The sequence below is a fragment of the Lycium barbarum genome, chromosome 1, assembly GCF_019175385.1.
Source record: "Lycium barbarum isolate Lr01 chromosome 1, ASM1917538v2, whole genome shotgun sequence".
NCBI classification, from domain to species: domain Eukaryota; kingdom Viridiplantae; phylum Streptophyta; class Magnoliopsida; order Solanales; family Solanaceae; genus Lycium; species Lycium barbarum.
In genome coordinates this window covers 9,816,629-9,828,918 of record NC_083337.1, presented here as the reverse complement: position 1 = coordinate 9,828,918, position 12,290 = coordinate 9,816,629, and the positions used below count along the sequence as shown (strand labels likewise).

Genomic DNA, 12,290 nt, shown 5'->3' with positions numbered 1-12,290 from the left:
AAATGAATTTGGACTAATTTTGCCACCCCTAAATCAGCCCAACAATTGTTGAGTTAATTTGTAATAAGCGTCTTAAATTATAGAGATATTTTCAGAAAAATCACCTCTTAAATTAATGAGATATGTATTCATCAAAGAGAGTGACTTTTCAGAAAAATCACCTCTTAAATTAATGAGATATGTATTCATCAAAGAGAGTGACTTTTCAGAAAAATCACATCTGAAATTCTATAATATAAGGACTCTTTTGAAATAGTTGAAGTTAATATGCAGAGGCTTTACTAAATGCTGAAGAGAATTGCTTGTAACCCTCCTAAAGAGAATACGGGCAATATCTCTTAGGGCAGTGAATTTGACACAACATCATCTTACTTCTTCAATTCTGTTCCTTTTTTTTTTCTCTGAACAACTTGTCAGCTTTAGTAGATGCCCCTTGAAATGACTTTCACATCACATAGTTCAGTTGCAAAATGACCATGAAAGATAGAGGAGTAAAAGAAGAAAATTTGTACACAAAAAAGAGGACTATGCAACCTGCAAATCACCTTTGCGAGCTCTTTTTCTTTCCTTCATTACTACCTCAGACCGATGGTCCTCCTTAACCGGAGTTTTACATCTTGTATCTTCCATTCCTGGTACATTAGTTCTTCTATTAACAGATCCATCAACCGATCCACACTTGAACTTCCTATGTCCCTTTAACCCTTTCTTAGCGGCTAACAATGACTGCAAAGGAGCCTCGGAATCAGCATTTCTATTTACATTGTTGCAAGACTTTGCTTGAATTTTGAATTTGGAGGGGTGAAGGCGAGCACTTCTTGGTTTCTTAGCTGTGTGGTAAGAGCTTTTATAATGGTCCCGATGCGCTTTGATGACGATGTCTCTGAGGGCCATTGCCGCCTTGTATTCTCTTGTTCGCTTTGAGTAAAACACAATGGCGTTGGTTGCTAGCAAAAGTAAATCTCTAAAGAGTTCACCTGGTGATTTGATGGAACACCTGACTAATCTTGATCTTACTGTTTCAACATCCATATGCTGCTTGATCATTTCCTTATATCTAGCTCTCTTCTGACTATCGCGACGATGCCTAAAGACCATAGCCTCTTCGTTCTGTATAATGGAATTGAAAATTGCCATCAAATCATCATTCATCAATCTAGATAATCCTCCTTTACTATCCTCTGTGGTGGAGATGCCACTGATTGAACGCACATCGTCACTCTCCCCGATGCTTCCTTCTTTGCTATCCAAAATGGAATCTTTCCATTTTCTCTTCCTCAAAGCCCCACCATTTCCATCGGCAGTCTCTGCTGACTTCCTTGGAATTTCATTTCGCTCATAAGGCTCGGAATATTCTAGCTTTGAATCTATATCTTTAGCTGAGGCTACTGCAGGACTCTCAGACTCGGGGGAATAATTGGTCCCAGTGTCTATTGTGAAGCTGCCAGCAGATATGCCATCTTTGCCAAATGATTCCGTGTATTCCGACTTTACAAGAGCAGTGGGCAGTTCAGTGTGGCTGGAACCATCTTTCTCAGCCTTCAGGCTTTCAATCTTTGAGAGGAGAGACCTGAGATTACACACATAAAAAGCTAGAAAACTTGAGTGAAAGGATGTCAGAAACTGCCTGTTAAGCTGACGAAATGTAGATACACACTCAGTACGGTCAAGAAACTTAAAACATGATATATTTGAGAAGCACCAACTTGAGACAGAGAAGCATTACACTAACCCGATTGAGCTTTCAGATTTCTCCAATTCTCGCTTCAGTTCTTCAACTCGTCTCTTTCTTAGCTCTTCAAACCAAGCACTAACAAAAGAAGGTAAAGAAGTAGGGTATTGATTAGTGCAAGGATTAGATCCTAATGTGCAAATTTTTCTCCCAATTTATATTAAATGAATGGAAACCGTGAATTCAACCCGAAAGCTAGGACCCTAGGCATAAACTCAAAAGCCAATTTTTTCGGCACGTGACACCAATAGACTAGTAGCATATAATGACTCCATACACGATCATAGAACTTTCATAAGCATTTTAGAAGCCATAGCTGACATGGTTACTGACTCAATGCACAAAATTAAATTAACTCGTGAGTTTGAGGAACTTGACTCACTTGCAGCCAGAGTAGCGTTTTTGCAAATCCTCATACTTGGCTTTGCAAGCCTGCACATTAAGTATTTTTGTCAAATCGGTTCTTGATAAGAGTAGAAGTAATAGTCTGCTTAAAGATATGGATGGTGAATACAAGGAGGCGAAGAAAGACAACGGGGAAGTGAAGTAGATTACTTTCATCTTCCTATCGGCTAACTATATAGTTCAGCATAAAGCTAAATTTGTAAAACTAGTTACTCTCCTCATACTGTCAATTTCGTGTCTGCTATGTTAATTAATGAAAACTATTTCTTTATTAGTCCTCCTTATTCGTTAGTGTGTATGTTTTCATTAGTTACCAAGAAACTATGATCTTTAACTATAACTCTTGAAACTCAAGATATAAAGGATTTCCTAAATGCACCACGCTTCTATAGTTTATCTAGAAGCATGTCGGCCTAAAATCTTTCAAATCAGAAATGGAAATGTTAACAAAGTAGTTGAGGGAAGCAAACACAATACTACTTGAGAAATTAGTGAGGAGCGAATAGTCTTTTTGGCAAAGATCTCCAGTACTCAATAATTAGGAGTACAGAAACACAAGAGTCTCTTATTTTTGGCTTTTGCCCATCTTCTTCACTAGTAACAAGCATGGAAAATGATTTATTTTACTAACCATACTTCAATTATTATGATACTTTATCATATTAATAGTTCAATTTCACAATCAACAAAAATAAGCTCATCAACAGGAATGATCTCCGGAGCAAGAGTAAATACTATTTTAGAATTAAAAAACCAATTTGTATACATGTAAGGTGAGAGGTGAAGAACCATAACAGTGGCGGAGCCATAAATTTTGTCAAGCGTGTTCGAATTTTAAAGAAATATATATATATATATGCCACTAGAAACAGACTATTTAATCATAAAAACAGATGGTAGTTTCGAAGGATGGGGAGCAGAATTAAAAGCAAAACCAAATAAATATAGTAATAAAAGTGAAGAAAAAATATGTGCTTATCAAAGTGGTAAGTACAAAGAAAAAGGAAATATGAGTAGTATAGATGCAGAAATTTTAGCTATAATATACGGATTAAATAGTCTTAGACTATATATTTTAAACAAACCAGAAATATTAGTTAGAACAGACTGTGAAGCTATAATTAAATTCTATCAAAAGATTTATGACCAAAATAGTAGTACACGGAGATGGTTAAATTTTATAGATACCGTTTCAATTTATAACCTGAAGTTTGAACATATAAAAGGAAAAGATAATAATTTAGCAAACCAATTAAGTAGATTAAAGATTACTGTTAACTAATAATATGATTTCCTATTTGAAAAACATGAGACCATCAAGTTCACAGACAGCAGACAAAGGCATACAAGCCTCAACCCCAGACCCTTACAGACAAATGGTATTAGGTAATCTTCATTTTAAACCTATATCTTCATTAGAAAGAAACGCCCTAGAAAGAATAATATTCGGAACTAAGCATAATTTAGTATTTTTTTCACAATCAAATATGACTTGTAGAATATCACCAGATTGTCTAATAGATAAACAACAGACATGTTTAGTAGATAATTTATAGATATCACATAATAAAAAAGATTCTAAACATTTTTTAGCAACTCTAAATGCACTTTGTTAGTATTTTTCAGACAAGAACCTGGACAAAAATTTTTAATTTTATGTTGTAGTTCATGGTAAAACTACTGGTATTTTTCAAACCTGGCTAGAAGTCATAGACTCTATTAAAGATATACAAAAATCTCTTTTTAAAGGATTTAATGATTTTACTGAGGCATTAGATTACGCTAGAGGAATATTGGGTCCAAATTACTATATTTCTCCAGCACTCAGACAAAACCCAGATAAAATTCCTCAGTACAACATACAAAAAGACATAGACAAAGTAATTTTTTGTGATCATTGTTCTTTCATGGCCGAAGCCTTCAAAAGACTAAACCAAAAAAATGAGACATTAATCTAAGAAAAAATGAAACTCTTGGAACAAGTGAAATGTTAGAACACAAGACTGCATGCAGTCAAGTTCGCGTCAGCACAATCTCAGAGTTTTCCATCTCAAACCAAAATGGATGAGACGGGTGTGCATTCCCCAATGAATGCAGTTAGATCCACTGTATCGGATAAGGATACAGTTAGTTCGATTCAAACGGTAGCCGGTAAAGACTTATCAAATCCGTTGATGGCTGTCACTTGGCCAAAAAGTGAAGATGAGGGAGGTTCATCCCTCCAGACAAGACGAAGACTACCAAAGACACTAACGCAAGGAGCTACTTCTACAAAGAAAAGCATACTTGCCAAAAAGAAAAAGAATCAAAAAATAGAAAATATAGTTAAAGAGACATTGGAAAGTTTTTTTCAGACAAAAGAAGAACAAGATAAACACATAGTCAGAAATCCTAGCCCAGAATTATCTCCAAGTCCAGGGATGTCACCAGTCCGTAGTTCAAATCTTGAAGGAGATATGATAAATTTTCAGAACAGTGTATTTCAAGACTCGCAAGATCCAAATGATGTAGTTAATGGAATCTATACATCTAGTTCTAGTCATTCCAAAGAACAACTCCTGAACATTACACAGTAGACACAAGTACAGAAAATGTACCTAGAAGAAGAGTTTTTAGAACAGCAGGAGAACCCATAAAAAATGTAAAACCATCGGGAAAAAGAATGCCTATAGAAGAACCTATTACTCTCCAAGGAGGTACTAAAGGTAAAATATTAAACATAGCGGCTTATGATCCACAGAGATGGAATTCAGTAATACACCTTTAGAAAGGAATAGTAGTAGCAGACTACATAAAAACTTATAATGACACAGATCCAGAAACAATGTATAAATATCTAGAGACATTTTTAGGAGAATCAACAAAGGCTTTATGAGAAGCATACAAAGAAAATTTCCCAATGGAATTTCGATATACCAAAGTGAGAGGGAGGTTATGTTTTTTCGATATTTTAGAATTTCAAATAAATTTCAAAGAACTCAGTAGAAAATATAATGTGGTTTTTATCAAATGTTTAAACAATCCTACTTGGTACTTCCTCACTCCTAGGTGTCCTCTTATCATGTAGTTATATTTCTAAGTTTCTGTTTATCTCCCATTTTTACGTTATTTTTATTTTTATTTTTAAAATAATCTTAACTCTGTCCAGTCATGAATCTTGTTACATTGTTCATCTCTTTCTCTTAACCTTTGTTCTTAATAACTTTCTTCTTTAACCACACCCCGAACATGGCCAACAGTTAGTCCTTCATCATTTTTGAACATTTTAACGGCCTCTTAGATTTACAGGTTAATCCATCGAGTTTATTAAGAAGTTAAGAGAATAACCATATACTACGAGTAACAGATTCATAATAACAAGCAATTACTTAAAACATAGTATTTATATAAACATGGACATAATTTACATAATAGGGAGAATAGTATAGAAACATAGTTAATAAAACTTACATGACTCGAAGATGGAGGGAGGTTTCCCTTTCGAGTAACTCCAAAAACTACTTCACACTAGGAGAAACTTATTGAAAACTTAATACTATTTTACAATAGAAGTTTATATTACAGGGATTTTGGACTGAAAAAGGGATTGAGGCATTTGATGAAAGAGAAGCGGAATATGGAGTTTTTTCTTGAGAGGTGTTGTTGATGATATCCTTACTTCTCAACAAATGCTCTTATTTATAGGCATCTGGCAGACTTCAACTTCAGATTTCAAAATATTAAAGAATCTTTTGAGTTCAGCCGAGTGCTCTTTGGGCCCCATCATCATGCGAAACTTTTCAAAAGAAACTTTATATTATTGTCCTTTTGCTGATATGTCCTTTACTGTGGCTACTTTATTAAAGCTTACTTTAATAAATTTACTTTTTTTGAAATGTCTTCTAGCCGTTGAGAGTCTTTTCCTCAATTAGTCTTTGTCTATCATGATGACTTCTATTACTACTATCTTCAAGTGAATTATGTAGTGCAATGGAGTCAAAACTCATTCCAGAATCTACATCATTTGGATCTTGCGAGTCTTGAAATGCACTGTTCTGAAAATTTACCATATCTCCTTCAAGATTTGAACTATGGACTGGTGACATCCCTGGACTTGGAGATAATTCTGGACTAGGATTTCTGACTATGTGTTTATCTTGTTCTTCTTTTGTCTGAAAAAACCTTTCCAATGTCTCTTTAATTATATTTTCTATTTTTTCATTCTTTTTCTTTTTGGCAAGTATGCTTTTCTTTGTAGAAGTAGCTTCTTGCGTTAGTGTCTTTGGTAGTCTTCGTCTTGTCTGGAGGGATGAACCTCTCTCATATTCACTTTTTGGCAAAGTGACAGCCATCAACGAATTTGATAAGTCTTTACCGGCTACCGTTTGAACCGGACTAGCTGTACTTATCCGATACAGTGGATCTAACTGCATTCATTGGGGAATGCACACCCGTCTAATATTTTTGAATTTACTTTAAATTTAATATGTGTGAAAAGATTGATATTATATCATACTGTATAGAATTTAAAGTCTTATTCTAAACAATTTATAGGTGACTAATCCCAATTAGTTAAGTAAACACTAAACATACAGTCCCCACAGAATCCATTCTACATATATAATAAAATAAAGGATAATCTTAATTATTCTCCCTAACGTAAAATTAGGTACTACGTTATCAAATACATAAACGATTAGAACAAACAATAGATTTTTATCGGTTAAATAAAATACAGGGGCACAAATGTAAATTAATGTGAACCTGAGGGGTGAAGTAGCAAGGATAGCTAGTACGAGAACGAAGTTCCGAAGCGACGACGTTCCAATCTTGTGTTCCATGCCGTAGAACAGAGCCACCTAGGATTAGTTCTTCCCACGTGCCCCACATCCTCACACGTGTACGGTTCTCAGCACTCTCAGTCTCCACGTGTACGGCTCAGATTATTCGAATTTTTAAAAATCACAACGCAACCACTTTTCGAATATGAACCGAACAATATTTCCTAATCACACGCTCCCTGCGCACGTTAGCCTCAACCCACCGCTGTTACCACGTAGGAAACTCCACCGAGCAATAATAGTTACTATCACGCGCACCTGGCGCACGTTAGCTTCAGTTCCACCGGTTCCGCCACGTCAGAACTCCATCCGACGAAACTGACGAAGTTACGGATTTGAACCGAACAATATTTCATACCATGCGCACCCTGTGCATGTTAGCATCAACCACCGGAAAAAAAGAAATAAAAGGTGGTCGGGAAACTTGGAAAAAAAAAATCACGAGAACAAAGGGAAATATAGGGTATGTAAAAAAGGTGATTTATTTGAAAAAAAAAAGTATTTTTTTATCAGGAGAAGAAGAAAGAAAAGATAATTAAAAAAAAAAACGGAGCAAACTGATTATAGAAAATGTTTATTCCGTAGGGAAAGAAGGTGGAGACGAATATAGATTTTTTTTTTTTTTTTTTGGGAGATTTCGGTGTGTGTGGCGAAATTAATTTTTGTTAGGCTGGAAATCTTGTCTAGGAAGAATTCTACTTTGCGACTGAGCAGTGTCAGTGAAGGAACTTTCTGGAAGCCTACTTTGAAAATGACAGGTATATCCTTTACGTCTCTTGGTGGAATTGTCTATTATGAGAAAATTTTTTATGATGGATGAGGCACAAATATTACTTGACATGTGAGGGTAATTTTTTATAGAAAAAAATATATGGGTCCCACTTCTATGACCCCTTCTCATTCCTAGGGCTAATTCTCTCTCCAACCTCAGCTTTCACCATCAGCAATCATCTTCTCTATTTATTTTACTCTCATTGTTTTATTTTCTAAATCAGTTTTCTGTCGTAATTTTTTTCTTCACCCAATTCTTTCTATATTCATGTATATATTTATATTGTTCATATGATGCTTGGTACGTGTAAATAGATCTGACTGATTTGAATTTTTTTATTTATTAAATCAAATCAATTGTGTCGGTATTTTATATCTATAAATAAAATAAAATCTATAAAATCGAGTTTTATTGCTTTTTTGGGTTTTTTTTTTATTTTTTGTTGATTCGATGTGAAATATTTTATAACAAAAATAATTTTCTTTTTGTGAAATATGATGCAACTGCCATACTATTTCATACAATATATCTACTCCAGTTCATGTTAATCAATTACACACAGAACTAAATTTACAATGCCATAAGAAACTTGATTAAAAATGAATAAATTTTGTCAAGGACAACAAAAACATCATAGGTGTAATGGATTCATTTAAATTAATATATGAGAGAGAGACGCGCGCGCACGCCGGGATAAAATTGCAAGGTCAAATATGGTGTTAAAAATGTTAAGAAACAAAAACTATGACAAAGTAAAAAAAAGATATTTACAAAGTAGATTATAATAAATATTTAATATATAGTAATTTTAAAAATTGAATATATATAATGTTAGGTTGGTTTGTCTTAGTTTGACCTTTTTCAAGTATAAATCAAATTACGATCATTTTTTTTCCTCATTATCAAAACCAATAAATTATTATTATTTTAGTTAGCTCAATTTATCAATTTGGTTATGATTTATCGATTTCCTTTATATACTCCTACTTGGTATAATGTTATTTTTGTGCACTGTGTTAGTGAAATAACGGAAAGTTACTTTAATGAATGTTTATTGTTGCACAGATGTAACTTAATAATTAAAATTCGACATTCTTATTTTTATCATTATCTTCTTCTTGTGAATGACTTTAATTAAATAATTAAATACGGAAAAACTAATTTCAAGACATTAAGTTGTCTTTTCCACTGTGTCTTGTTTTGCTATTTAAATTAATATAATTAAAAGGCTTGTGTAAACAAACTAAAAAATTAACATTATTTTTGTCAAGCTTAGGCAAAGAGAGATTAGTAAGTGGAGTAATAAGTTATGGCTGGAGGGGTACGAGGGTGAATTGAAGAAAGTGGGTGAAGAGATAGGAAAAAGTTAAAATGGAGTGGGACCCATAAATGTGCACTTGTCCATTAATAGAGACCCTTACACAAGTATGATATGACATATCTCACACACCATAAAGTTTTTCCTATTATGAGTTGACACGTGGTGATACGAAAAAAAATATTTTATTGATAAAACTCAACGAATCTCTATAATCTCCACAATTTTTCTCATTATAAAATAGCTAGCAATACTCGTATTTATAATAGTATAAAATCTATTTCTATGTGAAATTGATTATAAATTTTATTAGAGATAAATTAAAATAACAAATTATAATCAATTTTGATTTTCTATAATTTTAAATTATTTTTTCCAACGCGACGTAGGAAGTAGTGAAAAGAATGGCTCAATTAGATTACTGGCATTGATTAAGTACTTATTACTACTTATAATAGTAACTAGGTGTTTGTCATAAAAACAAAGTCAGTAATCAGACCAAACACAATACAACCCAAAAAGGCTATTGATGTATTTCAGTAACTCGTTACTAAATTACAAAGGAATTTACAAATTGAAAGGGGGATCGCTAGGAACGAATATAAAAGGTCAAAAACACAATAAAGAAAGGAATGAGAAGCATAACTCAAAGAAATGGAACGAGGGAACACGTACTTTTCTCAACAATAGGCATATAACCCGTTACTTCCAACTTCTAGAACTTTTTGACCAAATTCTAATTGGGACCGGATCCTAAATAAAAAATTTTAACATTTTACTCAGCCCATAATCTTAATTAGAGATGTCTTATCACTTTATGTACCACTTCTAGCCCGTAAATCCTTATGAAGTCGGCTTGGTTCACAACTGTCATTATGTTTGAACGAGGTGTGATTATGACAATGGGATAGCAATTCTGTTATCCCTTGTCTGACCTTTTACTGGTCCGATTAATTCAAACGTCAGCATAAAGTTTTTAAATGAAAAAAATGTACTCGATGATTATTTTTGGTTTTTAGGGCTTGAATGCAAGCTTATTGTCAGAAGAAAGAAAATACTTGGCGCCTCGATTTCTTTAATTGACCGACTGACTTTAGAGGGCCTTTCGCAATTCTCCTGACATTCCCAATTTGAAATGTGCTCACGAGACTCTAAAATCTCAATTTGAACGCCAACTTTATTCTCAACCAACCCAACTATGTTAGAAAAACCACTATGTGGCACAACTTTCTTTTTGATCTCCCCCAAAAAAAATATCATATTTTTATATTTAGAAATAATTTAACTTTATGAGATGATTTACAATCACACATTTATATAAAGCTTGTTTTGGACCACACATTTCAAAAGTCTTTCTTTCTTTCTTAAATTTCGTGTCAAGTCAAATGGTACCACATAAATTGGGACGGAAGGAGTATATTGATTGGTAAAGGACAAATTTTCAGCCTCTGGTCCACCATGGTGGGGAATCAAAGTTTTGATCAAATTCTTCCTGCCTTGTCACAAATAAAATTCCTATCTGAAGTGACCCTCCACGTCAAAAGACAAATTCTTAATTTAATGCTACTTCAATTTGAATAAATACAAAGCGACGGACCATCTAATAAATTATTAACAAAAATGTTAAAAATAGAGGCTTCATTAATTTATTATCTTAACATATTTTAATACCCTTTCTCAAATTTCCTTTCAACTTTTTTTTTTACTTTTTTCTTTGTTCAGTTCTCTTATTTTCCTACAAATTGGACATTTCTTATTCCATATTAGGTTCATTAGACCTTTATATGGGATAATTTATCATCCTACCAAACGATCCCTTAATATAATTTTACCCGTTAGAGGTCTTTATCAAAATTTTGAAGTTACTTTTAAATAATTTAATGTGTAAAAAAGAATGTTATACGGTATAAAACTAACTAAAGTCTTATTCTAAAACATTTATACTTAGTTGACCAATGCAAATTAGAGTAGTTATTTATCATCACAGATTAAACATATGGGCCCCACAACATCCGTTCCACATATAATATAAGATAAAATAATTTTAAAATACATAAACAATTAGACCAAACAATAGATTTTTATCGTTAAAATAAAATACAGGGGCACAAATGTAAATTAATGTGAACCTGAGGGGTGAAGTAGCAAGGATAGATAGTACGAGAACGAAGTTCCGAAGCGACGACGTTCCAATCTTGTGTTCCATGCCGTAGAACAGCGCCACCTAGGATTAGTTCCTCCCACGTGCCCCACATCCTCACACGTGTACGGTTCTCAGCACTCTTAATCTCCACGTGTACGGATCAGATTATTTGAATTTTTAAAAATCACAACGCAACCTCTTTTCGAACAATATTTCCTAATCACGCGCACCCTGCGCACGTTAGCCTCAACCCACCGCTGTTACCATGTTGGCAACTCCACCGAGCAAATAAAATTTCCTACCACGCGCACCTTGCGCACGTTAGCATCAGTTCCACCGGTTCCGCCACGTCAGCACTCCCTTCGACGAAACTGACGAAGTTACGGATTTGAACCGAGCAATATTTCATACCGTGCGCACGTTAGCATCAACCACCGGAAAAAAGAAATAAAGGTAGTCGGAAAACAAGAAAAATCACGGTAACGGAGGGAAAATCTAGGATTTTCCTGTATGCAAAAAGGTTATTTCTTTGGAACAAAAAAAGAGTTTCTTTTATTAGGTGAAGAATAAAGAAAAGAGAACTGATTTTTTTTTTTTTTTTTGGTGATTTCGGTGTATGTGGAGAAATTAATTTTTGTTAGGCTGGAAATCTTGTCTAGGAAGAATTCTACTTTGCGGGTGAACAGTGACAGTGAGGGAGCTTTCTGGAAGTCTATATTAATTTGTAAGTGGTCGTTTGGTAGGGAGCCAAAATTATCTCGGAATTATAATTTCAGATTAATTTATCTCATATCTTGGGATTATTTTATTCCATTTAGGAGATGGGATAAAATAATTCCGGGATAAATGGATAGGAAGATATATTTCTACTTATACCATGAGATATATTTTGTATCATATTTGATACAAAATATAAATTTATTCTATAAAATATAATATAAAAAATTAATGCTGAGATATCTCACTTATACCATGCAAACGATCCCTAACTTCTTAAATGACTCAAAATTGTTCCTAAGCTTTTGAAAGTGACAGGTATATCCTTTACGTCTCTTGGTGGAATTGTCTGTTATGAGTTGACACGTGGCGATGTGAAAGTA

At 33.7% G+C, this 12,290-nt stretch overlaps 1 protein-coding gene across 3 annotated transcripts; it reads right to left on the bottom strand.

Annotated features, from left to right (window-relative positions):
- Positions 1-298: 298 nt before the first annotated feature.
- Positions 299-11,887, bottom strand: LOC132631583 (uncharacterized). 3 transcript variants are annotated; one of them, XM_060347195.1, is made up of 4 exons: positions 11,177-11,887; positions 2,115-2,164; positions 1,733-1,810; positions 299-1,570 (listed from the first exon to the last, which is right to left on the bottom strand). In XM_060347195.1, the coding sequence occupies exons 1-4, from the start codon at positions 11,300-11,302 to the stop codon at positions 526-528; spliced, it is 1,299 nt and encodes a 432-aa protein (XP_060203178.1). In that variant the 5' UTR covers positions 11,303-11,887; the 3' UTR covers positions 299-525. The 3 variants fall into 3 exon arrangements, with proteins under 3 accessions (XP_060203178.1, XP_060203166.1, XP_060203184.1); XM_060347183.1 differs by lacking the exon at positions 11,177-11,887 and adding an exon at positions 6,881-7,689; XM_060347201.1 differs by lacking the exons at positions 2,115-2,164; positions 11,177-11,887 and adding an exon at positions 6,881-7,694.
- Positions 11,888-12,290: the final 403 nt, after the last annotated feature.